The sequence below is a fragment of the Bos javanicus genome, chromosome 6 (genome assembly GCF_032452875.1).
Source record: "Bos javanicus breed banteng chromosome 6, ARS-OSU_banteng_1.0, whole genome shotgun sequence".
In the NCBI taxonomy this organism is placed as follows: Eukaryota; Metazoa; Chordata; class Mammalia; order Artiodactyla; family Bovidae; genus Bos; species Bos javanicus.
The window spans coordinates 116,521,570-116,549,355 of NC_083873.1; the positions used below are offsets into that span (position 1 = coordinate 116,521,570).

Consider the following 27,786-nt stretch of genomic DNA (forward strand, 5'->3'; position numbering starts at 1 on the left):
GCCCTCTCCCCATCCACTCCTGTGCCTTCGGCTCAACCCAAGCCCACCCCGGCCCCTCTCTGTCCCTCCGCACTCTCCTCTGTTCGCAGCTTGGAAAGTCAGTCTTCCTGTCAGTTTTGATGGCCGTGATTTGGCCACCCGGATCGGTGCTCGTCTGAGCTGGTTACTCAGGCTGCTCACTTCTTCCCTTTCCCAGCTCCTTGCCAGGCCAGGCCCGTGGGGCACACTAGCCCTGGCGGGATCTCTTGCCCATTTAGTCCACAGTGGCTCTGCTCCTTCCTCGTTGCCTCCTGCCTCCTCAGCCTGTCCTGATGCTCTTTACCGGACCCCAAGCCCCCTCCAGGCCCCTGGTGCCCCACCCCCACCTCCAGCAGCTCCGGCTGGGGGTCATCTTGGTCAGCGCCTCAACCCCACCCACTCAGGAGTTTGAGGACTGAGTTTTCCCGTGTCACGTGATTGTCAGAGTGATGGGAGACAAGCTGGCTCTCCTCCCTCCCGCCCCCAGCCCCACAGCGTAGGGCACATGGATGGCGTTCTCCTGGCCGGGATGGAGCAGGAGGAGAGGTGGAACGAAAGTCACCTCTTGTTCATCTGGACGCGGACACTCATCCAGACTCGCGTTCTCTGGCTGTCAGGCTCGCTCTCTGCATGGAACACCCCCTGCCTCTGTCTCTTGCCATCTGTCACATTTGTGACTGCAGGACAGAGCTTCTCACGCTGTGTGTCACTTCCCACTCGGAAGGTGGAGTCCCGCCACCATCACCCAAAACTACATCTGAGAAGAGACGACCTTCGACATCAGACTGCAGTCTGATGCCTCTGAAAAGTTGTCCGAAACCTAAAACACATTTTAATATCAACAGGAGAAAAAAAGATTTTCATCGGAAGGAAACAACAAACACAGTTGTTTTGGTCTGTTTAGTCCAGCCGGGTCTCAGACTTTCTCACGAAGAGTCATTCCCGGCTCCCTTTACCTTTTGACTCCCTGTGCTGTGTGCTTGTCACTCAGTCGTGTCTGACTCTCTGCCACCCCATGGACTCTCTGCCAGGCTCTGCTGTCCACGGTGATTCTCCAGGCAAGAATACTGGAGTGGGTTACCATTGCCTTCTCCGCTTTGACTAAGTTCCCTTAAAACCCCAAATGGTTTTGATTGGGAGGAAAGCAAGCTTGTCCTGGAAGTAAGTGTAACCCACTTGCTTTCATAAATTCCAATGCAACCTCAAGTACAGAAATGCCCTAATAAGTTTCCAAGGAAAACTCTTTGAATAGTTAAACCTGTAGTATTTTCATTTGTACTCAGTGGGCTAATACCATTGTGATTTTTACTTATATTTTAATGTTTTTTTGGCGCCAGGAACATCTTTCAAGCAAATGACTAAGGTCAGCAGTTCGAAGTCATGTGGAGGTATTTGTGGGCCCAGGGAACGACTCAGGAGTCACTCAGAAAACTGGGGTTCTAGTTCAGATCAGCGTGCTGGGGTCTCACCCTCCAGTTTCCCAGGGCTCTTTGTACAGAGCAGTCCTTTTCCTGCGTCTTTGCTTCAGTCTGAGTTCCTCCTCCCAATCTATAAATATCCCCAAGTTCCTCCCATCTTAAAACCCAAACCCTCCCCCAGCGTTGCATCCCCACCCCCCTCGTCTCCTGTTCTCCTGTTGCTTTCTCTTGCTCTCCCTCGATCTCTGCCTCTTCAGCAGAATTTCTTGAAGGCACTGCCTCCAAAGCCTCCACTTCCTCCGGGTAAGGCGGCCCAGCGCCTCTTCCCGCCGCAACCCCCGCCCCATCCCCACGGCTGGGCGGGGAGTCTTCCCGGTCTCCCCCCGGGGCGGGGTGTGTGCGACTAACCCCGCCTCCCAGTTTGTCAACCGGACCCTCTCTTCCAGGGTCCAGGCTCCTGCGTTCAGGCAGTGTGCACCGCTCTGCGAGTTTTCTTCTCCTGTAATGCTTTCCCCGACCATTTTAGGGTTTATTGTCTTTTTAGAAGAGGAGGATCAAAAAGTAGGACAAACGAAGAATTAATAAATAGGTTCAAGTCCGGATTAAAATTCATGTTATCTGCCCTGGAACATTATTCCTTTTCTTCTTAAGAAATATTAAGAAACGTTATCCGGAGAGACTTCTGCCCTGCCAATGTCACATTAGACTAGGACGTTATCGAACAAGCCACCTTAGGGCCATTTGATGTTGGGGGTTGCGGAGTACTGATGGCGTAGTAATGACCAGGGCCCCAGCCTTGCTCACTGCCATGCTAATCTGTAGAAGATTGGTTTAAGTAAAACAAAATTATTTGTGTCTGGTAGAGATGCAAATACGTTCTGTCCGATACAAATGGTAACCTCAAAGTTTTGCTTCACTGGACTGTGCGGTGTCCACCAGATTTCCTCCAACGTGGAGGTCTCCTTTGAGCCCTACTCCTCTCGCCGACTACACACCCTCCGTTTCTGGCATCCTGCTTTAAAACCCGTGCTCCATCCTGTGACACACATCGACTCGACGAATCAAACAGTTTAGACTTTTTAAAAAGTCCTACGTTGAAGATGGGGTTGTCCGGTGAAGAGAAGGCTTGGGAACGAAGTGCTTCTGGAAAACAGCGTTCGTCATGAGACTGAGAGGCGAGAAGTCTGCTCGGCGACTTCGTCCACGCTCACTCTGGACGGCAGCCCGGCCCCCGGGCCCGCGGAGGACCGGACGCCCCGGCCACCAGTCGGGCGGGCGACAGGGCGGAGCTGGCTCTGCTGCGCGCTCGCGACCCAACGAGGCTGAGACGGAACACCGGCTCCTCAAAGGAGGCGGACGGAGGCCTGCGTGCACCCAGAGGGCGTTCCTCTAGGAGACCCCCGCTGAGGCAGGGAGCCAATCAGCTCTCTCCTTGCTGGTAGACATCACGTCCGGCCCCCGCCTCTTCCGATATTGCGCCTGCGCAGGCTGTCGCCTACCAGCCAGGTTTTGGTCCTTTGCGCGGGAGTGGGCGTCCCATGAGGCCTTGCGAGGTTGGGCGGCGGCGGGCTTCTGAGGGGCGCGAGCCGAGCTTCCTGAGGTGAGCGGCAACGGACTCGCTGTTCTCTCAGGCGGGCGGTGGGACGGTGGGAGCGGCGCGGGTCAGCGGCTGCGTCTTCTTTCCGGGCGCCCCTGGGGGCGTCTTTCGGGCGCGCGAGTAGTTTCCCGCTCAGCGCAGTCGCGGTCCTCAGGAGGAGGGGGCGGGGAGAGCTACCGGAGAGCCTGGGGACTCCAGTGCGGTCGAGGGGCGGCCGGAGGGACGAGGGGCTCAGCGGCGGGAGACTGAGGGCTGCACTGTCGATGAGGGGGGCGGCGGGAGGGGCGAGGGGCGCGGCGGAAGACTGGGGACTCTAGTGCCGGCGGGGAGCCGGACTCTAGTGGGGTTATCGAGGCGAGGGGCGCGGCGGGAAACGGGGTTCCAGTGAGGGTGGGGTGTGGCGGGGGGCGCGGCTCTCGGGGCCCCAGGCCGCTGGGCCCTGGAGGCTCTGCTGGGATGCGGGGGGCGCACTCCAACCCCGCCGGCCGGCCGGCACCCGCTTAGTCAGTTCAGTTTAGTCATTCAGTCGTGTCCGACTCTTTGCGACCCCATGGGTTGCAGCACGCCAGGATTCCCTTTGCAGCACCAACTCCCGGAATTTACTCAGACTCATGTTTGTCGAGTCGGTGATGCCATCCATGCTCTGTCTCCCCTTCTCGTCCTGCCTTCAAGTTTTGCCAGCATCAGGGTCTTTTCAAATGAGTCAGTTTTTCGCATCAGGTGGCCAAAGTATTGGAGTTTCAGCTTCAACATCAGTCCTTCCAGTGACTGTTCACTGATTTCTTTTAGGAATTGACCCGCTTAAGGTTTGTGCAGTTTGTCGCGCCGACTGGGCCGTCTCTGTGGACGAGTATTTTATTGACGCGCACACCGATCGTTCATCGCTGAATGACACAGAATCACAGAGTGCCGCAAATTTCTGGGTCCCTCCTCTGAACCTCTTGTTCCCGTCGCTGGAGTTCGCAGCGTGGATTATTCAGTGGTCCCTGTGCTGAAAATAACAAACGCCTGAAATACCTTTATTTAAGGACTGCTGAGTCCTTTGGTTCAAGTCGGCGGTGGTTCTTAAGCCTAGTTTTCTCTGCACTAGGTTGGTCGTGTCTGACTTTGGTTTTTGCGTGAATGCGGCTGCTGACTGACTCACTCAGGTAAATATTCAGTTGACTGTTCCTCAATATCTGACCATATTTATTTCTGTCTTCTTGGAAAGGACAGGGAAAAGAGGCTGCTTAGTCACGTGATGGCGTGGATCTATTTAGATCCATCTATTTTGAATTAAAAACGGACTTGCTGATCTTTGGAAAAAATAAGATTTTCTTGTTAATTAGCCTTTCATTACTGTTTCAGCGTTCTGAGTAATACTCTAATTATTTCTCTTTGTCAGACTTTTCAGCTACAACTATCTCTGGGTTAGATAGTTCCCAAATATCATGTGATATTTATCAATACTTTAAAAGATAGAGTCGCCTTATTTTGTGGTCTAATACTTGTTTTTTTTTTCCCCCCTGTAGGATAAATTATTATAGATTCTAAAAATATTTTTCCCCCTTCTCTATGGACTTAACATAAAATTAGTTTTGTATGTATTGGACTTATTTTCTAAATATCAACACCATTAAAACCTTATCAGTTACAAAATTTTGGGTAGTTAAACCATGAGCTGTGGAAAAGAATTTGTAGAAACATTAAAAAAAATTGATTATCCCAAAGCTGATATTCTTAATGGGGAAGATTTTGACTGGTTGTTCGTTGAAAATGAACCATTTTTGAAGTGGTTTTGTGGGAATGTGAATGAACAGAACATATTGTCTGAAGAGGAATTGGAAGCTTTTAGCATTCTTCAAAAATCAGGCAAGCCCATCCTAGAAGGAGCAGCATTGGATGAAGTTCTTAAAACTTGTAAAACTTCTGATTTGAAGACACCTACCTTGAATGACAAAGAGCTAGAGAAATTAGAGGATGAGGTTCAAACTCTGCAGAAATTAAAAAACCTAAAAATTCAGCGACGTAATAAATGCCAGTTGATGGCTTCAGTAACTAGTCACAAATCTCTGAGATTAAATGCTAAAGAAGAAGAAACCAATAAAAAGCTGAAACAGAGTCAAGGAATTCTAAATGCTACAAATAACAAGATCAGTAATGAACTTCACACTCTTACTGATGGAGTTGCAAAGTTAATGATGTTCTTCAGACGGTCTAATTTGGATCAAGGAACAAATCCACTGGTGTTTTTATCTCAGTTTTCATTGCAAAACTATCTAAGCCAAGAAGAGCAAAGTACGGCAGCATTAACCTTATATACCAAAAAACAGTTCTTTCAGGGTATACATGAAGTAGTTGAAAGTTCAAATGAAGAAAATTTTCAACTTTTAGATATGCAGGCACCATCTATTTGTGATAATCAAGAAGTTCTTGAGGAGAGACGGCTAGAAATGGGTAGGCTGCAGCTGGCATACATTTGTGCTCAACATCAGTTAATTCACTTGAAAGCAAATAATTTGAGCCTAAAGTCAAGTATAAAGTGGGCAGAGGAGAATCTTCATAGCCTCACTAGCAAGGTAAGCGTGAGAAATGAGACTGGATTCATATTTAAGTTGTTGTTAATTACGAAATAATATTGGGAGATCCCCTGGAGAAGGAAATGGCAACCCACTACAGTATTCTTGCCTGGAGAATTCCATAGGAGGAGCTGGTGGGCTATAGTCTGCTGCTGCTGCTGCTAAGTTGCTTCAGTCGTGTCCAACTCTGTGCAACCCCATAGATGGCAGCCCACCAGGCTCCCCGTCCCTGGGATTCTCCAGGCAAGAACACTGGAGTGGGTTGCCATTTCCTTCTCCAATGCATCAAAGTGGAAAGTGAAAGTGAAGTCGCTCAGTCGTGTCTGACTCTTCGCGACCACATGGACTGCAGCCTACCAGGCTCCTCCATCCATGGGATTTTTCCAGGCAAGAGTACTGGAGTGGGTTGCCATTGCCTTCTCCACGGCTATAGTCTATGGGGTTGCAAATAGCTGGACACAACTGAGTGACTAACACATGCTGATAGTAAAGTACTTTAGAAAGGGGGATGTAGTAAGTAATTACATTTTATTTTCTGTTCAGTGTTGTGGTATGTGTTATTGTTTCACACAAATAAATCTTAGTGGAGGGGAGAAATAATAATTATAACCCAACCACATTATCTAGCTCATTTTCAAAAGTACTTTTGTATTCTTTGTTGGTTCATACACAGATAAGGCTGACGTCTTTTTTATGATGAATGAGTAAAGAGCCTTATTGCTGTTATAGGTAATCTGCCTTATTTGCTCTGACCAGAGGATGGTGCTAATGAAATCCAATTCAGTGGATTGAAACTCTTGATTGTTTTTAAAGAATGTACAAATGTATTAAAGATATCTACTTGCACTCTTGGGTAGCTTGCTTTCCTGGTCATGTAATCAGTAGATAGTTGAGTAAAAAGAAGAGCTTTTCTGAAGCTATATACCTATAATTGTCTCAAACTTCAGAATGATGTGTGAAGTACTGTCATTCTGTAGAAGTTCTAAAGTCAACAAGCAGGGTGGGAGAATAGCTACTGAGATTATTTTAAGAAAAGCATAAATAGCATACGTTAGTGTTTGGTAAGTAGTGTGGTAATGGGTGATTTATTTTTTAAGACGAACTTGACCAAAAAAATCTGTTTTGGTAGCCATTTATGTGTATAGTATTTTACACAGTAGTAATAGCATTAAAATTTAGCAATTCATAATGGCTTTACCCTTGGTTTCATCTTCTCTGTGCCATTTTAAACTGGGTTTTTGGCTTTTGTTAATACAAAACAAGTTTCTATTAGTGAATATGTTATCTGATAACCTAAAATGGAAAGTGAAAATAATTTAAAAACTATTCCTACTTTGTATTTACAGTTTGAAATGTAATTGTTTTCTTTGTGTAGGCTCTTGGCAAAGATAATTTGGATGCTAAAATTTCTAGCTTGAACAGTGAAATTCTGAAACTTGAAGAACAAATCACTCATATAAAAGACAAAATTTTGCCTGCTATGGTAAAAGAGAATGCCCAGTTATTGAATATGCCAGTTGTAAAGGGAGATTTTGATCGACAGATTGCTAAACAAGACTATTACACAGAAAGACAAGAGTTGGTTTTAAATCAGTTGATAAAGCAAAAGGCATCATTTGAACTTCTTCATTTATCATATGAAATTGAATTGAGAAAGCATTGGGACATATATCGTCAGCTGGAAAACTTGGTTCACCTACTTAAGCAAAGTAATTTGATGTTCCACCAGCGATTAGAAATGCTAACAGATCCATCAGTATCTCAGCAGATAAATCCAAGGAATACCATTGATACCAAGGATTATTCTACTCATAGGTAAGTTTCTTTGTTTCTTTAGTGAGTAATTATTTTTCTGTTTGTTTTTGTTAAGTACTAGAGTTTGAACTAAAATTTGTGAAAGTTTAAAAAGTTCTTTGTACTTCATTTTTGGCGTTTGTATTCTTCCACCTTTCTGTTATATGGGTCTGTGTTTCTTTTAATTTTTTTTTTCCCCAATTCCTCAGTTAATTTAATTTCTTAAAATTTTTTCTAAATTGAAGGCTAACCTTTTTCATTTACGTTAGATCTAGAAGTAGCTGGTTTAGAGGTGAGGTGGATGGTTTGGAGAATTGAAAATATACAATACAAGGCTTTTATTCATGTTTGGATGCTATTATTTAGATATTTTTAGATTTGGGGCAGGAGGCTAACTCTAGCAGGAAGTTTGAATGCATCTTGATGTATATCAAGTATTGCTGATCAGAGAATTGATTGCATTTGGAGAAGGCGGCGGTAGGGAGGAGAGAAGACTTCATTTTTGCATCTAGTCAGGTGAATCAGTAAGGATGACTGCTAGCTTCTGGTGTCTTCTGGATGTCTGAGCAATTAATGGTATGGAGATACTGAAGTTGAACAGCTAAAGTAGTAAAAGGACTCAAAAATCTGGATTCTGCTGCTTTTTCTCTAGACTAAAAGAAAATCATCTAATACTTTTTATTCTTATTAATGAAATGAAGGGCATGGATAGGGCTATGTCATTGCAGTTTTAGAAGGTGGCGTTGAAATCATGATTCTGTGTGAATGGTGCCCCCTGGAATTGTGTGGTCACATTCCACAAGAAGAGAATTAGCCTTGGGCTTGAACTGGTTTGGGGCTTCCTTGGGGCTCAGATGGTGAAGAATTTGCCTGCCGTGCAGGAGTCCGGGTTCGATCCCTGGGTCCAGAAGATCCCTTGGAGACGGGAATGGCTTCTTACTCCCATATTCTTGTGAATTCCATGGACAGAGGAACTTGGCAGGCTGAGTCCATGGAGTCACAAAGAGTTGGACACAACTCAGCAACTAACACTTTCACTACTTTTCACTTTGAACCAGTTTCAGGAAGACTAAGAGCAGATACTTTTTGTCATATATGTGTAGAAGGTGCTGCCTCACATTTTTCCGTTTGTACTGTAGGACTTTTCTGCCATTAATGTTTGAAGTATTACAATGGCCTCTTGGCTCATTAGGAATTTAATTTGTCAAGCAAATGTAGACATGACTGGAGTAGCAAGTTTACTATTAATATTTATGTAGCTTGTATTTTCAATTTTTCTCTTTTAAGTCTACCACAGTCCTTTAAAATTAGGTAGATGTTAGACGTGAAAATTAAATCTCAAAGGTTGACTTGACTTAGGTCTTACATGACAGCCAGCGTCAGACCTCAGTCTTCTGTTTCAAGTTCTTTGCCGTTTCTGCTGCCTCATAGTTGTGTTCTGTGAAAGAAGTGTTCTCTAGGGCAGTATCTCTGAAGGGTACTTTAATTGAAGTAGGTTAGTGGCAGTTAAAGTCAAAAAGAATTTTATGTCTAAAACTTGGAAGATGGGAAAACTGGGAATTCAGATACGATAATTAGAATATGTATTTCTGTAATGAGATAGTATTGTAGTTGGAAAGTTTTTAATTGTTTGATTAATATTTACAATTGTTAGCTTTCCCAAAGATGCCCCAATATAGTGGGTTATAATTTTGAAAACTGTACTGACTTAAGAATTTCTTCTAATTTTTATTTCTACATTTTAGGCTTTATCAACTTTTAGAAGGAGAGAATAAGAAAAAAGAATTGTTTATAACCCATGGAAACCTGGAAGAAGTAGCTGAGAAATTAAAACAGGAGGTTTCTTTGGTACAAGAGCAGTTGGCAGTATCTGCTCAAGAACATTCTTTCTTTCTGTCCAAACTAAACAGTGATGTGAACATGCTTTGTGAAGCTTTGTATCAAGGAGGAAATCAGCTTTTGCTTAGTGATCAGGTAGGTGCTTACCCTGGTAATTAAAAATGCTTAAAAAAAATGTTCATTGTAAAAGATACTAAAGAAAATGTTAACATGAAGAAAATATTACCCCATTTCCCTGATAGTAACATTTTTATATCTCATTTTTAATCACATATATTTTTCAAGTAGTTTTGGTCAAAGTTTTTAAAATTTATTAAATATTTCAGATATGAAAGGATATGTAATGTTTATGGTAAGAATTAAAAAAAAAAAAAACACCATCCCTGTATTTTTTTTCACTTATTTTAACACACAGAGGATAGCTTTTATATCTTTAAAATTCTGTGTACCCTTAGTAATAGCAGCTCCTTCTAATAGGCTTCCCTGGTGGCTCAGACGGTAAAGCGTCTGCCTGCAATGCGGGGGACCCGGGTTTGATTCCTGGGTCGTTGGGAAGATCCCCTGGAGAAGGAAATGGCAGTCCACTCCAGCACTCTTGCCTGGAAAATCCCATGGACAGAGGAGCCTGATAGGCTACAGTCCATGGGGTCGCAAAGAGTCGGACATGACCAAGAGACTTCACTTTCACTTTCTAATAGCATTCTCCTCTCTTTTTTCAGGGAGGAACTATGCTAAGATTTGTCATTTGCTTTCTTTTATTTATAATACAGACTGTGTGTTATTTAGTTTTGTATGTTTCTGAACTTTATATAGATTGTATTATATATATTCTTCAGTAACTTGCTTGTTTCTTAATATGATTTTGGGTTTTATCCATGTGGGTATTTGTAAAACGTAGCTCATTTATAGCTCATTTATAGTTTTCTCTTTTGTATAGTTAGTATTCCCTTATGTGAAATTCCACAGTCTAATTACCTGTTCTGTTGACAGACATTTAGATTATTTCCAGTTCTTGCTGTTGTAGATCATACTGATGTGGATAGCCTTGCTGCATGTCTTACAGATGCATGTCTCTCTCTCTCTGTCACCTCACATAGGAGTGGAATTGCTGAATAACAGGTTCTGTTTTACATAATACATCAAACTGATTTTGGAAGTGGTTGTACCATATTGTACCAGCAGTGTTTAAGAGATGCTCTTTTACGATGTTTTTTTCATCACATAGTGCTATTTGCATTTATAGTTTTCTCACTCTGCAAAGATATAAAATAGCGTCCCGTTGAGGTTACGATTGGCATGTCTCTGATGATCGTGGCGGTTGAGCCCCGTTCGGGAGGAGTTCTTTCACGCATTTCAAACGCCAGCCATTTGTCAGTGCTGTGTGCTGCATGTGTTTGCTCCCTATTTGTGTCTTGTTTTTTTCTTTTTTATTGTTACCTGTTAGTTTTTGACTTTTTTTTTTAAGATTTCAATTTTGATGTAATTTATCACTCTTATGGTTTGCCCTTTTTTATATCTTGTGAAAGTTTGCCCTTAACATAGTAATGACAGTCCCTTTTACTTTATCTTAAAAGTTTATGCTGTTCTAGTTCAGTTCTTTAATCCACCAGGAGTTTGTGACATGAGAAATAGAGTTCTAATTTTATTGTTATTTTTCCCCGTGAACAACCAGATTGTCCCATTACCACTTACTGAGGCATCCAAATTTAAAATCAGTATCTTTCTGGTGAAAGGACTCTCATACATTAAAATACATAAAAGACCCTCCTTAAACGTCTTTTGCCTTCGTGTATGCTCGCTTAGATATTAAGAGCACTGCCAGTTCTGAACCATAAGCTGGGTTCAAAGTCTGTTTTGGAGGATGAGATGGTTGGATGGCATCGCCGACTCAATGGGCATGAGTTTGAGTAAGCTCTGGGAGAAATGGTGAAGGACAGGGAAGCCTGGCATGCTACAGTCCCTTGGGTTGCAAGGAATTTGACACGACTGAGTGACTGAACAACAACAGATGATTCCTGTCTGGACTGTGATTCTAACCAGGGGCTCTTGCTGCTCTGGCCATCCTGATCTTAAGATTGTTGGTGTCCTTAGTTTATTACAAAGACAGTCTCCTGTTTGACTTCCTACCTTCTATGGACCTTGGACTTCACCACTCCTCTTGTCAGTGTCAGGAATCATGGATTCGTTTTTTTCAAGATTAGCGATTGAGTAAAGCAGCTTCTGGGGTCTCTTACCAGTCTGCGTCGTTTTATGGATTTGTAGTCTTTTAAAGTCTTGTTCTCTCTTTGTTGGTTTCAGGAAGCTTTGGGGTTTTGTTTTTTGTTGTTGTTGCTGCGCTGGGTCTTCTGTTGTGGTGCGTGGGCTTTTCCTCGTTGCGGTGAACAGAGGCTCTTTAGTTGTGCCATGGACTCTCTAGTTGCCCTGTGGCATGTGGGATCTTAGTTCCCTGACCAGGCATCGAATCTGTGTCCCCTGCATTGTAAGTTGGATTTTTAATCACTGGATCACCAGGGAAGTCCTAGAAGATTTTGCTTTTTTTGACTCTTTAAAATACTTCATTTCACTTTTTACATTTTTTCCTATGGAAGAATTGATCTGAATAACTACGTTATCTTTTCTTGAAATAAGACAGCTTATGATTAGTTTTTAAAATAATTTTTTATTATAAAATATACAAAATGTAAAATTTACAATTTTAACCATTTTAATGTGTGCAGTTATGATGACGTTAAGAACATTTGCAGTGTCATGCAGCCGTGTCACCATTTACTTCCAGAACTTTTCTCATCCCACATGGGCTAAACTCTGTGCCTGTTAAATATTAATTCTCCATTCCTTCTTTTCCCCATCCCTGGTAATCTCTATTCCATTTTCTGTCTCTATAAATTTGCCTACTATAGTTATCTTATAAAAGTAGAATCATATAATAATATTTTCCTTTTGTCTTTGGCTTATCTCAGCATAATATCCTTAAGTATCATCCATATTGCATCAGGTGTGAGAATTTCATTCCTTTTTGGTGCTGAGTATTCTGTTGTGTGTATATACCACATTTTATCTGTTCATCTGTGTTTTATCATCACATTTTATCTGTTTAACTGTTCATCTGTTCATAGACACTTGAGTTGTTTACACCTTTTATCTGTTGTATATAATGCTGCTGTGAACGTTGTACACGAATTTGAGTCCCTGTTTTCATTCCTTTTGCGTATATGCCTACGAGTGAATGCTGAATCATGGTAAGCCTGTGTTTAACTTTTTGAGAATCTGTCTGACATTACCCAGCAGCTGTACCAGGGTTCTAGTTTCTACATGTCCTCACCTACAGTTGTTATTTTCCCTTTTAAAAAAGTATGTGATAGTCATCCTCATGGATATGAAGTGATACTTGTGATTAGTTTTTTAAAGTCTCCTATTACTGATTCTATCTTCTTGATCTTTTAAATAATTATTTAAAAATCTTATGATGGTGGATTTGAAAATTTCTCATTGTAGTTCTATCAGTTTTTATTTATATTTGAGTCTATTTTATAAGTTACATCCAAGTTTAAAATTGCAGTGAATTATTATCCTGGTGGATTTAAATTGCAGTGATTTAACTGTTTAGCATTATATAATGACCCTGTATTGTGCTTTTTGTCTTAATTTTCTCTTGTCCAATATTAATATTCCTATGCTATTTTTCTTTTGGTTAGTATTTGCAAAGTAGATGCTTTTTTCCTTTACTTATGTATTTTTTATATTTTCCTTTTTATTTAGTGTTATGAAATAAACATTTCCATGCTACAATAATTTTAATTTTTAATGTTTATAATACTCTATTGATTTAATTACTATGTCATAATTTGTGTAACCAGTCCACCATTTGGATGAACTCTTAGAGATAGTATAGAATTATGAGGTTTCTTGGGTTATACACATTATTTTTTAGCTTTTGATACTGCCATATTGCTTTTCAAAGGAGTTTACCTATTTAAAATGTCACCAGCTATTTGAATGTCTACTAGACACCATTTATCATGTGATACACCATAATTTCACGAGTTTCTAAGAAAGAAAAAGCATTTTCATTTAAACTGACACAGCACTTTCTTATTTAGAATTTTTATTTCATACCTATTAGAAGATATCTTTTAGGTGTGATAGACATAGGTTTTTATCATATCCCTTAGGAATATACATTAAAAGGAAAAAGCCAATTAAAATGATTAAGGTATTTCTGAAACTTCACATTCAGTGTCCATTTCTATGTTATTTCTTGACTCAAAGTATTTTTTGTGTTTTTCCACACTGTACATAAACAGTGTTGGTGATAGCAAAAAACTTATTGTTCAGTTGGTAAGTCATTTCTGACTCTGCAGCCCCATGGACTACGGCACACCAGACTCCTCTGCCCTCAGCTGTCTCCCGGAATTTGCTCAAATTCATGTCCATTGAGTCAGTGATGCTATCCAGCCGTCTCATTCTCTGTCTCCCACTTCTCCTGCCCTCAGTCTTTCCAGCATCAGGGTCTTTTCCAGTGAGTCGGCTCTTCACATCAAGTGGCCAGAGTGTAGGAGCTATAGTTTCAGCATCAATCCTTCCAGTGAATATTCACAGTTGATTTTCTTTAGGGTTGACTGGTTTGATCTCCTTGCTGTCCAAGGACTCTCAAGAATCTTCTCCAGCACCACAATTCGAAAGCGTCAATTCTTCGGCGCTCAGCTTTCTTTATGGTCCAACTCTCACATCTGTACATGACTACTGGAACATAGCTTTGACTATATGGACTTTGATCAGCCAAGTGATGTCTCTGCTTTTTAATACACTCTCTAGGTTTGTCATAGCTTTCCTTCCAAGGAGCAAGGGTCTTTTCATTTCTTGGCTGCGGTTACCATCTGCAGTGATTTTGGGGCCCAAGAAAATCTGTCAGTTTCCGTTTTTTCCTCTTCTATTTGCCATGAAGTGAGTACGTCAAGGCTATATATTGTCACCCTGCTTATTTAATTTATATGCAGAGTATATTATGAGAAACACTGGACTAGAAGAAGCACAAGCTGGAATCAAGATTGCCGGGAGAAATATCAATAACCTCACATATGCAGATGACACCACCCTTATGGCAGAAAGTGAAGAGGAACTAAAAAGCCTCTTGATGAAAGTGAAAAAGGAGAGTGAAAAAGTTGGCTTAAAGCTCAACATTCAGAAAACGAAGATCATGGCATCTGGTCCCATCACTTCCTGGGAAATAGATGGGGAAACAGTGTCAGACTTTATTTTTTTGGGCTCCAAAATCACTGCAGATGGTGACTGCAGCCATGAAATTAAAAGACGCTTACTCCTTGGAAGGAAAGTTATGACCAACATAGATAGCATATTCAAAAGCAGAGACATTACTTTGCCAACAAATGGCAAAGGCTATGGTTTTTCCAGTGGTCATGTATGGATGTGAGAGTTGGACTGTAAAGAAAGCTGAGTGCCGAAGAACTGATGCTTTTGAACTGTGGTGTTGGAGAAGACTCTTGAGAATCCCTTGGACTGCAAGGAGATCCAACCAGTCCATTCTAAAGGAGATCAGCCCTGGGTGTTCCTTGGAAGGAATGATGCTAAAACTGAAACTCCAGTACTTTGGCCACCTCATGCAAAGAGTTGACTCATTGGAAAAGACTCTGATGCTGGGAGGGATTGGGGGCAGGAGGAAAAGGGGACAACAGAGGATGAGATGGCTGGATGGCATCACCAACTCGATGCACATGAGTTTGGGTGAACTCCTGGAGTTGGTGATGGACAGGGAGGCCTGGCGTGCTGCGATTCATGGGGTCGCAGAGTCAGACACGACTGAGCGACTGAACTGAACTGATGGGGGCTTATGCCATGATCTTAATTTTTTGAATGTTGAGTTTTAAGCCAGCTTTTTCACTCTCTTCTTTCACCCTCCTCAGGAGGCTCTTTAGTTCCTCTTTACTTTGACTGATAAAATGTGGTCCACTGGAAATGGGAATGGCAGACCACTCCAGTATTCTTGCCTCAAGAACCCCATGAACAGTATGAAAAGGCAAAAAACTAAATGACCTAATTTTAAACTGGGCTAAGGACTTGAATAGACATTTCTCTAAAGAAGATATATAAATGGCCAACAGGTTTATTATGAGTAGTTGCTCGGTGTCACTAATTATCAGAGAAATGCAAGGCAAAACCACAGTTGAGATATCACCTTACACCTATTATGACTATTATCAAAAAACCAAAAGAGTAGTGTTGGTGAGGGTGTGGGGACATTGGAGCCCTGGTACATTATCGGTGGGAGTGCAAAATGGTGAAGCTGCTGTGGAAAACGGTATGGAATTTCCTCAAAAAAATTAAAATAGAACTACTGTATGATCCTGTAATCCTCCTTCTGGGTATTCATCCAGAGGAAATAAAAATAGGATATTAAAGAGATGTCTCCACTCACATGTTCATTGCAGTCCTACTTGTAATAGCTAAGCTGTAGAAAAAACCTAAACGTCCATCTATGGAGGAATGGAAAAAGAAAATGTAGTATATACATACAGTGAAATATTATTCAGCCTTAAAAAAACCTCAGAATACCACAACATGAATGAACCTTGAGGAGATTATGCTAAGCGAAAATAAGCTAGTCCCAAGAAACAGCGCATGATTCACTTACTGTGGGCCATCTAAAATAGACTCGTTAGAAGCACAGAGTACAGTGGTGGTTGCCGGTGATGGAGAGTTGTTCATCAGTAGGCGTCAAGTCTCACTTCAGGCGAAGGGAACAAGTCCTAGCATCTGCTATGCAACATTGTGCTAACAGCTAACAGTGCAGTGCTGCGCCCTTGGGTTGTTAGGAGGGGAGACCTCGTGCTGTGTGTCTTAAGCACAGTAAGAATTTTCAAAAAAGGTGCTGGAATCCCCTGGCGTGGCAGTGGTTAGGACTCCACGCTTCCAGTGCAGGGGCATGGCTTTGATCCCTGGTTGGGGAACTAAGACCCTGCAGGTCTTGCAGTGAAGTGAAGTGAAGTGAAGTTGCTCAGTCGTGTCTGACTCTTTGCGACCCCATGAACAGTAACCTACTGGGCTCCGAGGTCCATGGCATTTTCCAGGCAAGAATACTGGAGTGGGCTGCCATTTCCTTCTCCTGGGAATCTTCCCAACCCAGGGATCGAACCCGGGTCTCCTGCATTGCGGACAGACACTTTACCATCTGAGCCACTAGGGAAGCAGTGCGGGGTGTTATATATATGATAAAGTGCTTCTTATGACTGTCTGGTCAATAACAGTTACATGATGCTCTTAATTATACAGTGCATATTGATTTCAGTTATGTTAAAGTGTGAAAGAGTCCATTCTAAAATCACTAAAATATGGTGATTTTACTATAATGTCATTGGGTATCATTATTTTACATTTTTTCCTAGCCCAGTGAGATACAAAATGTCATCCATATGAATTTTAACTTTCATTTTTATTAATAAAGTTGAATATTTTTCAGTATTTGTAGTATTATTTTAGTAACTATTAAGATCTTTAGTATTGGAGTTAAAGGTGAGATATTTCTCACTGTTTTCCAGTTTACAGGGTTTTTCCTCAGAGGCCACTTACTGTGGATACCACTTGATTTTTTTTTTTTTTTTACTGTAGTTTAAGAAGTACTGCTCTTTGGAGCTGGCATTTATGACATGTGTATGACAAGCTAGTACTCTTGAACTTGTACATTAAAATCACCAGGGAGCCTGTTGAAATGTGGCTTCTGGCTTTGTTGCAGAGTGATTTAGTGTGGAGTGAGGTATAGGAATCTATTCACAGCAAGCATCAGGTGATTACCATACTGTGGATCATTCTGAGAAGTGGTCGAAGGTTGAGGTGTAGTTATAGCTACAGATTGTCTGAGAACCTCTTTGATACTACTGGCTGATGGTTAGAAAACCTAAGCTGCTTTTAATGTTAAGAAGTGAGGAATTTCAGTTATCAAATGTGGGGGGTCCAGAATGTTTAGGTTTTTGAGAAGAATTACATGGTAAATCAGGATAGTTGAATGTTACGTGTAATTCCATCTTCTGTAACAGTGTGAAAAAAGAAAAATCCAGATTAAGACAATTACTTTATATTGGTAATTGCTTCATTTCAAGGTTTTATCAGTACCTCTGATGTCTGGAGTAAACAGGTTAGGCTAAAACAAGGTTTGATTACTTTGGCAGAGTGTTAAGTTCCATGAAGGAAATGGTGTTCTTTTTTTTTTTTTGGTGTTCATTTTTATAGTTGTAGACTCTAAAACAGTGCATGGTATGAGGTAGGCATTCAGAATACTTGTTGAACGTATAAATATGCAGAACAGTTTGCATATCAAATACTCTTCAGGGAGTAGGAGTTTGCTTTGAATCCCTTAAACTTGCCTGCAGAAGTTGTTTCAATGGATCTTACGTAGACTTTTTGTTAATCCTGCTATGGATTTTTAATTGAGGTCTTTTATGGTTGAGGTTGTGGGAATAATCATTATATCATTTAGATTCTTCCTATGTAAATTACATTTAAGATTTATGATTGGTATTATGAATAGTGATTTTGAATTAAAAAGCATTATTACTTTCCTTTTAGGAGTTAACGGAGCAGTTTCATCAAGTTGAATCTCAGCTAAATAAACTGAATCATCTTCTTACTGATATTTTTGCTGATGTGAAGACAAAAAGAAAACTTTTGGCATCTAATAAGCTGCATCAAGTGGAAAGAGAATTATATGTATATTTTTTAAAAGATGAAGATTATCTGAAAAATATTGTGGAGAACTTAGAAAACCAATCAAAGATTAAGACCATTGGTCTTGAAGACTGAAAATTGCCAAAAATGAAATCTTCACTGCATGTGCTTTACATATTTAGGAGAAGAATACAGATAATAAACATTATGAAAATTTTAAGTCTGAGGTCGATGAACCATTTCATTTAATGAATTTTGAGTATTATATCAATTTGGTTTATTTCTTACATGTTCAGAGTACCAGTGCTTTTTATACCTTGAGAATTTGCTTTGTGGCACTTATTCCTGGTAACCTTTTTTTAAAAAAATTTTATTTATTTTTTAATAATTGCTTTACAGAATTTTGTTGTTTTCTGTCAAACCTCAACATGAATCAGCCATAGGTTTACATATATCCCCTTCCTTTTGAAACTGCCCCCCATCTCCCTCCCATCCCACCCCTCTCTGTTGATACAGAGCTCCTGTTTGAGTTTCCTGAGACATATAGCAAATTCCCATTGGCTATCTGTTTTACATATGGTAATGTAAGTTTCCATGTTGCTCTCTCCATACATCTCACCCTCTCCTCCCCTCTCCCCATGTCCAGAACTCTGTTCTCTATGTCTGTTTCTCCATTGCTGCCCTGCAAATAAATTTTTCAGTACCATTTTTCTAGATTCTGTATATATGCATTGCTGCTGCTGCTGCTGCTAAGTCACCTCAGTCATGTCCGACTCTGTGCGACCCCATAGACAGCAGCCACCAGGCTCTGCCGTCCTTGGGATTCTCCAGGCAAGAACACTGGAGTGGGTTGCCATTTCCTTCTCCAATGCATGAAAGTGAAAAGTGAAAGTGAAGTCGCTCAGTCGTGTCCGACTCTCTGAGACCCCATGGACTGCAGCCTACCAGGCTCCTCCGTCCATGGGATTTTCCAGCTAAGAGTACTGGAGTGGGTTGCCATTGCCTTCTCCATCTATGCATTAGTATATGGTATTTATCTTTCTGACTTACTTCACTCTATATAATAGACTCTAGGTTCATCCACCTAAGTAGAACTGGCTCAAATGTGTTCCATTTTATGGCTGAGTACTATTCCATTGAATTCTCTGGTGGCTCAGATGGTAAAGCGTCTGCCTACAATGCGGGAGACCTGGGTTTGATCCCTGGGTCGGGAAGATCCCCTGAAGAAGGAAATGGCAACCCACTCCAGTACTCTTGCCTGGAGAATCCCATGGATGGAGGACCCTGGTGGGCTAAAGTCCTTGGGGTCTCGAAGAGTCGACTGAGTGACTTCATGTTGACTATTCCATTGTGTATATGTACTGCAGCTTCTTTATCCATTCATCTGTCAGTGGATATCTAGGTTGCTTCCGTGTTCTGGCTGTTGTAAATAGTGCTGCAGTGAACAATGGAATACATGTATCTTTTCAATTTTGGTTTCCTAGGGTATATGCCCAGAGTAGGCGATGGCACCCCACTCCAGTACTGTTGCGTGGAAAATCTCATGGATGGAGGAGCCCATGGGGCCGCAGTCCATGGGGTCGCTGAGGGTCGGACACAACTGAGCGACTTCACTTTCATGCATTGGAGAAGGAAATGACAACCCACTCCAGTGTTCTTGCCTGTAGAATCCCAGGGACGGGGAGCCTGGTGGGCTGCCGTCTGTGGGGTCACACAGAGTCGGACACGACTGAAGCGACTTAGCAGCAGCAGCAGGGTATATGCCTAGGAGTGGGATTGCTGGATCATGTGGTGGTTTTATTTCTGGTTTTTTAAGGACTCTCCCCACCGTCTTCCATAGTGGCTGTATCAATTTCCATACCCACCAGCAGTGCAAGAGTGTTCCTTTTCTCCACACCCTCTCCAGCATTTATTGTTTGCAGACTTTTTGATGGTGGCCATTCTGACTGGTGTGAGGTGATATCTCATTGTGGTTTTGATTTGCATTTCTTTAATAATGAGAGGTGTTGAGCTCTTTACATGTGTGTGTGTGAGCCATCTGTATGTCTTTGGAGAAAAGTGTTTTTAGGTCTTTTCCCACTTTTTGATTGGTTGTTTTTCTTGTATTGAGTTGTATGAGCTACTTGTATATTTTGGAAATTAATCCTTTGTCAGTTGTTTCATTGGCTATTTTCTCCCATTCTGAGGATTGTCTTTTCACCTTGCTTATAGTTTCCTTTGCTGTGCAAAAGGCTTTTAAGTTTAATCAGGTCCCACTTGTTTGCTTTAGTTTTTATTTCCATTATTCTAGGAGGTGGTCATAGAGGATCTTGCTTTGATTTATGTCATCGAGTGTTCTGCCTACATTTTCATCTAAGAGTTTTATAGTTTCTGGTCTTACATTTAGATCTTTAATCCATTTTGAGTTGATCTTTGTGTATGCTGTTAAGAAGTGTTCTAATTTCATTCTTTCACATGTAACTGTCCAGTTTTCCCAGCACCATTTATTGAAGAGGCTGTCTTTGCCCCATTGTATAGTCTTGCCTCCTTTGTCAAAAATAAGGTATCCGTAGGTGCATGGGTTTATTTCTGGGCTTTCTGTCTTGTTCCATTGGTCTATATGTCTGTTGGTGTCCCAGTACCATACTGTCTTGATCACTGTAGCTTTGTAGTATAATCTGAAGTCAGGAAGGTAGCTTCCTCCAGCTCCATTCTTCTTTTTCAAGACTGCTTTGACTGTTTGGGGTCTTTTGTGTTTCCATGTGAATCGTGAAATTTTTTGTTCTAGGTCTGTGAAAAATGCCATTGGTAATTTCATAGGGATCGCATTGAATCTGTAGATTGCGTTTAGTATAGTAGTATAGTCATTTTCACAATATTGATTCTTCCTCCCCAGGAACATGGAATATCTCTCCATCTGTTTATGTTATCTTTGATTTCTTTCATCAGTGTCTTATAATTTTCTGTGTACAGTTCTTTTGTCTTCTTAGGTATGTTTATTCCTAGGTATTTTATTCTTTTTGTAGTAATGGTGAATGGGATTGATTCCTTAATTTCTCTTTCTGAGTTTTCATTGTTAGTGTATAGAAATGCGAGTGATTTCTGTGTATTGATTTTGTATCCTGTGACTGCTAAATTCACTGATTAGCTCTAGGAAATTTCTGATAGTATCCTTAGGGTTTTCTATGTACAGTATCATGTCATCTGCAAACAGAGCTTTACTTCTTTTCTGATCTGGATTCCTTTTATTTCTTTTTCTTCTCTGATTGCTGTAGCTAGGACTTCCAGAACTATGTTGAATAATAGTGGTGAGAGTGGACACCCTCGTCTTCCTCCTGATCTTAGGGGGAATACTTTCAGTTTTTCACCATTGAGAAGAATGTTTGCTATAGGCTTATCATATATGGCCTTTACTATGTTGAGGTAGGTTCCTTCTGTGCCCATTTTTTGAAGAGTTTTAATCATAAATGGGTGCTGAGTTTTGTCTAAGGCTTTTTGTGTATCTGTTAAGATTATCATATGGTTTTCATCTTTCAGTTTGTTAATATGGTGTATCACATTGATTGATTTGCACATATTGAAGAATCCTTGCATCCCTGAAGTAAATCCAACTTGATCATGGTGTATGAGCTTTTTAATGTGTTGTTGAATTCTGTTTGCTAAAGTTTTGTTGAGGATTTTTGCATCTATGTTCATCAGCGATATTGGCCTGTAGATTTTTTTGTGTTGTCTTTGTCTGATTTTGGTAACAGGGTGATGGTGGTCTTGCGTTTGGAAGTACTCCTTCCACTGCAATTTTTTGGAAGAGTTTTAGAAGGATAGGCATCAGCTCTTCTCTAAATGTTTGACAGAATTCTCCTGTGAAGCCATCTGCTCCTGGGCTTTTGTTTTTTTGGGGGGAGATTTTTGATCACAGCTTCGATTTCAGTGCTTGTAATTGGGTTGTTCATAATTTCTGTTTCTTCCTGTTTCAGTCTTGGAAGATTGAACTTTTCTAAGAATCTGTCCATTTTGTCCATTTTATTGCCATGTAGTTGTTCATAATAGTCTCTTATAATCCTTTGTATTTTTCCATTGTCTATTGTAACCTCTCCTTTATCATTTCTAATTTTGTTGACTTGATTCTTTTTTTTCCTTGACGAGTCTGGCTAAAGGTTTGTCAATTTTATCTTTTCAAAGAAGCAGCTTTTAGTTTTATTAATCTTTACTATTGTTTCTTTTATTTCTTTTCATTTATTTCTGCTCTCATCTTCATGATTTCTTTCTTTCTGCTAATTTTGGAGTTTTTTGTTGTTGTTGTTCTTTTCCCAATTGTTTTAGGTGTAAATTTAGGTTGTCTGTTTGAGGTTTTTCTTGTTTCTTGAGGGAGGATTGTATTGCTATAAACTTCCTTCTTGGAACTGCTTTTGCTGTGTCCCATAGGTTTTGATTTGTCGTGTTTTCATTGTCATTTCTTTCTAGAAATTTTTTGATTTCCCTTTTGATTCCTTCAGTAACCTGTTGGTTACTTGGAAATCTGTTGTTTCATCTGCATGTGTTTGTGTTTTTTACAGTTTTTTTCTTGTAATTGATACCTAGTCTCATAGCATTGTGGCCGGAAAAGATGCCTGATACGATTTCAGTTTTCTTAAATTTACTGAGGTTTGATTTGTGACTCCAGATGTGGTCTGTCTTGGAGAATATTCCATGTGCACTTGAGAAGAAGGTGTATTCTTCTGCATTTGGATGGAATGTCCTGAAGATTTCAGTGAGATCCATCTCATCTAATATATATCATTTAGGACTTGTGTTTCCTTATTAACTTTCTGTTTTGATGATCTGTCCATTGGTGTGAGTGGGGTGTTAGAGTCTCCTACCATTATTCAGGTTACTGTGAACTTCTCCTTTTATGTCTTAGTGTTTGTCTTATGTACTGAGGTGCTTCTATATTGGGTACATAGATATTTACAATTGTTATGTCTTCCTCTTGAAGTGATCCTTTGATCATTATGTAGTGTCCTTGTCTCTTGTAATATTTTTATTTTAAGGTCTGTTTTGCCTGATATGAGGATTGCTTCTCCAGCTTTCTTTTGCTTTCCATTTGCATGGGGTGTTTCTCCTTGGACTTGATTGACTATTTCCTTTTCCCTATTGGGAAAATTTTCTACTATAATCTCTTCAAAATTTTTCTCATACCCTTTCTTTTTCTCTTCTTCTTCCAGGATCCCTATAATTCAAATGTTGGCACATTTAATTTTGTTCCAGAGGTCTCTGAGGCTAGCCTCAATTCTTTTCATTCTTTTTACTGGATTCTGCTCTTCAGCAGTTATTTCCACCATTTTATCTTCCAGCTCACTGATCTGTTCTTTGCTTCAGATATCCTGCTACGGATTCCTTCTAGAGTATGTTTAATTTCAGTAATTGTATGTTTGTCTCTCTACATTTATTCTTTAATTCTTCTGCGTCTTTGTTAATTAATTCTTGTGATTTCTTCATTCTGTTTGCAAGGTTTTGATCATCTTTACTATCATGCTTGTGAATTCTTCAGGTGGTTCACCTATTTCCCCTTCATTTATTTGGACTTCTGTGTTTCTAGTTTTTTCCTTCATCTGTTCAGTATTTCTCTGCCTGTTCATTATTATTATTTTTAAAGCTTATTGTGTTTGAAGTCTCCTTTTCCCAGGCTTTAAGGTTGAAATCTTCCTTCCTTTTGGTTTCTGCCCTCATAAGGTTGGTCCAGTGGTTCGTGTAAGCTTCGCACAGGGTGGGATTTGTGCTGAGTCTCTTTGCTTTTCCTCTGATGGGCAGGGCTGAGTGAGGCGGTAATCCCGCCTGCTGATGATCGGGTGTGTATTTTTGTCTTATTTGTCGTTTGGATGAGGTGTCCTGCGCAGGGCACTACTGGTAGCTGTGTGATGCCGGGTCTTGTATTGAAGTGGTTTCCTTGGTGGGAGTGCTCACTATTTAATATTCCCTAGGGTTAGGAGTTCTCTGGTAGTCTCGGGTCCTGGAGTCAGTGTTCCCAGTCCAAAGGCTTACGGCTTGATCTCTGGTTTCCTGTTGCTAGCGGCTCCACATTTCATCTGGAAAGAACATAAATCTGGCAACCTCACTTCAGGCGTAGGCCATCCACCCAGTGTCCAACATTCCGATGTGCTTCTCTGTAAAAGCAGTGGAATCAGTCTTCTCCTGGGGTCCCTTTGAAGAGCCGTGGTTCCGGCCAAGATTAAGGCCGTAATCCTGGAAGACCGTCCTGGTGCTGGAATAGGGAACCCGCAGCCACGGGGCTTGCGGACAGCCAGCCAGAGCCAGGGGTGAGCACAGGGTGAGGATGGAGAGCCAGCAGGTGGAGTAAGGGGCCACACATCTGTTGTTTTTCCCCTGGTATCAGACACATCTGTCTGAGAAGCTGATGCTTCTGAACTGTGGTGTTGGAGAAGACTCTTGGGAGTCCCCTGGACTGCAAGGAGATCAAACCACTCAATCCTAAAGGAAATCAGTCCTGAATATTCACTGGAAGGACTGATGCTGAAGCTGAAACTCCAAAACTTTGGCCACCTGATGCGAAGAACTGACTCATTAGAAAAGACCCTGAAGCTGGGAAAGATTGAAGGCAGAATGAGGCGATTGGATGGCATCACCGACTCAGTGGACATGACTTTGAGCAAGTTCCGAGAGCTGGTGATAGAAAAGGAAGCATGGCGTGCTGCAGTCCATGGGGTCGCAAAGAGTCGGACACGACTGAACAACTGAACTGAACTGATAAGGAACCCTGTGGCCATTTAGCAGGCACTCCACATTTCCCCCTCCTCTCAGACCCTGACAACTTCAGATTAATCTGCCGGTTAATATCTCCATGAATTTGCCTGTACTAATGATGTTCACTCAATGGTGTCGGACCCCATGGATCCCATGGACCTTGTAACCCCATGGACTGCAGCACACCAGGCTTCCGTGTACTTCACCATCTCCCAGAACTTGTTTAAACTCATGTCCATCGAGTTGGTGATGCCATCCAACCATCTCATCCTCTGTTGTCCCCTTCTCCCGCCTTCGATCTTTCCCAGCATCACGGTCTTTTCTAGTGAGCTGGCTCTTCGCATCAGGTGGCCAAAGTATTGGAGCTTCAGCTTCAGCATCAGTCCTTCCAGTGAATATTCAGGACTGGTCTCCTTTAGAATGGACTGGTTGGATCTCCTTGCAGTCCAAGGGACTGTCAAGAGTCTTCTCCAGCACCACAGTTCAAAAGCATCAGTTCTTCGGTGCTCATCCTTCTTTATGGCCCAATAACCTAATATAGGCTATATGGCTTTCATGGCCTATTTAATAATGTATCTAAATGCAGTCATGTGATGCGTAGCTCTTTGTGTCTATTTTTTTCACTTAGCATAATGTGTTCAACGTTCATCCATGCTGTAGCATATGTCAGTGCATCATTCCTTTTTTGGCTGGATAAAATTCCATTGTATAGATACACATTTTGTTATCTTCCTCAGTTGATAGACATTTTAGTGGTCTCCACTTTTTTGGCTTATTTTATTAGAGAATTCAGTACACTTATGTTTAGTGTAATTACTGAGAAACAAGGACTTCCTTCCACCAACTTTGCTACTTGTTTTCTATTTGTCTTAAGTATTTTTGTTTTGGGGAGGAGGGAATATATACATATATTTTTTATTATCTTATTGGTTCTGTGTATTACAAGTAACAATTTATAATAATCTATTCTGAATTAATATGCACAGTTTCAATAGCTTACAAAACTTTGCTCCCACTTAGTCCCATCCCCACCCCCATATGTTGTTTTTGTCACAGATCACAAGTGTGTGGACTACGGGGTCCTCCCAGGGCCAGGGTCAGGGTGCGGAAGGGGAGGAGGGGCCTCTCTGATGCACTTCCTTCATCTGACGTCAAATCTCAACCCCACACAGGGTCACACATGTCCATGGCAAACAGCCCAGCGCCAAAAAGAAGGCAGGACGAGGCCAGAGCTGTCAGCCCCCAGGACCGAAAGCCCTAATGGTTGCTTGCTTCTTCCCTCCGGTGCCCAAGAGCGAAGACCTGGTTGTAATCAGGAGGCATTCATTGGGGGTTGGTTTGGGGTGTGCAGCCCAGATCCAAGCACTGGAATTGTGAGCTGCAGCCTACAAGGTGCGGGCCTAGAGAGGCAGCACGTGGCTTGCTGACAGAAAGTGCTTCCCAAGGATCCGGATCGGAGCTGGAAGAAGCTAAGTGAGTATGAGTGGGGGACTTTGAAGCTGCAAGGTTGCAGGTGGCCGCTGCTCACAGGTGTTGTTTTGAACAGGGCTGGTGGTGTCCTTGAGTTTGATGCAGTTCAGAGAACTGCAAGCTCTCAGCGATGCAGGAAGTGTCTGAACCACATCCACACTGGACTCCTGGCTGCACTGTGGGTGCCCGGACCCTGTGTGTGCTTGTGCTCAGTCGCTTCAGTTGTGTCTGACCCTTTGTGACCCCATGGGCTGCAGCCCGCCAGCTCCTCTGTCCATGGGATTCTCCAGGCAAGAATACTGCAGCGGGTTGCCATTTCCTCCTCCAACCTGGACCATAGCTACTCCGTTTTTATTTTTTACAAAAATCATGCTAAATATGTCCCCTCCTCCCCCCCTCCTCCCCCTCTGCCTCCCGTCTTCCTGCCTCCCTTCTGCTCTCCCTCCCTCTGTGACAGGAGTTTGGGGTGTATGAGTGCCCCAGCACTGCGGCTCTGAAGACAGAGTGGACGGTCCTGCCTGCAGGGTGGAGGAGCGAGCACTGTCCCCACAGCAAAAGCTGTGCCTCCTCCGGCAGGGCTCATCCAAAGGGAAGGAAAGACTGCGTTTCCTAGTGAGGTGGTGTTTGCAGAGAACTGGGCGGTGGCAGCCGAAGCAGGGGCCTCCTCAGAGCCCAGCCGGCCTTGGCTCAGCGAGCAAAGCTCCTCTCCCAGCACAGGTGCCCCAGGAACCCCCAGACCCACTGGGGGCAGGAAGCCGGTTCTCCCCGGGGCCACAGGGTGGCCCTGCAGGCCTGGATCAGCTCAGGATCTCCAGGCCCAGGAGTCATCGGGAGCAGACTGTGGTGCAAACCCTCAGGCACAGAACCAAAGGCAGAGAGCTGCCACGCGGCGGGGGGCGGCGCAGGCACAGGCAAAAGAGAAAGAGCGCAGACCACAGGAGGGGGCGGGGGTGACGGGGCTCGGGGTGCGGGTTCCAGGCGGTGTGGAAGGCGCTGGCTCACACCAGAAACTCGCTCTGAGAGGGACCCAGAATGACTGGTGTGCGTGGACCTGCGTCCTGCCCAAAGGCATGTTCTACCTAACGCCATCTGGCGGGTGCAACCTGCTTTGGAAGCGGGAGTCTCTGCAGATGTCAAGTTAAAACGAGGTCCTTAGGTGGGCTTGAGCCAAGCTGACAGACGTCCTTATGAGCAGAAGGGAACGTGGACACAGACACAGAGAAGCCACATGGCGAGGGAGGTGGAGACAGGAAGGCCATGGCTGCAAGCCCAGCACTGCCCCAGGCCGCCAGGCACCTGGAAGCCAAAGGACAGGAAGGGCCTGCCCCGGAGCCACTGGGGGCCGTGACCTCTGGGCTCGGGGCTGAATGAGCACCCCCGCTGCGTGGCTTTGCTGCGGGGAGCCGGCCGAGAGCTCACCCCCCTGTTGCCTTTCATCTTTATTCTTAATTTGGAGGGGCTTTGGGGAAACAAGTATCTCTTGTAGTAGAAAACCCACATCTGCCCTTCACCAGTCTGTTCCATTCTCCCTGCTTTTTTTCTTCTGTTACTTTGAGGAAAACGAAAATGAATGCTATGAAACTAGCGCCTGCCTTGCCACAGCCTTGTGATGGAGTCACTTCTGTTTTTATCTGCCCCTTCATCCTCCTGTTTCCTCAGCATTACTCGCCCCCTGAACATGGGCTCTCAGTTCAGTTCA

The 27,786-nt window shown here is 42.5% G+C and overlaps 1 protein-coding gene across 5 annotated transcripts; it reads left to right on the forward strand.

The window, feature by feature from the left end:
- The first annotated feature begins 2,904 nt into the window (after window positions 1–2,904).
- Window positions 2,905–27,686, forward strand: HAUS3 (HAUS augmin like complex subunit 3). Of its 5 annotated transcripts, XM_061421128.1 has the most exons (7): window positions 2,908–3,036; window positions 3,823–4,181; window positions 4,545–5,591; window positions 6,967–7,406; window positions 9,131–9,359; window positions 25,790–26,090; window positions 26,545–27,686. In XM_061421128.1, the coding sequence occupies exons 3-6, from the start codon at window positions 4,689–4,691 to the stop codon at window positions 26,042–26,044; spliced, it is 1,827 nt and encodes a 608-aa protein (XP_061277112.1). In that variant the 5' UTR covers window positions 2,908–3,036; window positions 3,823–4,181; window positions 4,545–4,688; the 3' UTR covers window positions 26,045–26,090; window positions 26,545–27,686. The 5 variants fall into 5 exon arrangements, with proteins under 5 accessions (XP_061277111.1, XP_061277112.1, XP_061277110.1 ...); XM_061421126.1 differs by having other exon boundaries at window positions 25,790–27,686; XM_061421130.1 differs by lacking the exons at window positions 25,790–26,090; window positions 26,545–27,686 and adding an exon at window positions 17,802–18,606 and having other exon boundaries at window positions 2,919–3,036.
- The last annotated feature ends 100 nt before the right edge of the window (window positions 27,687–27,786 follow it).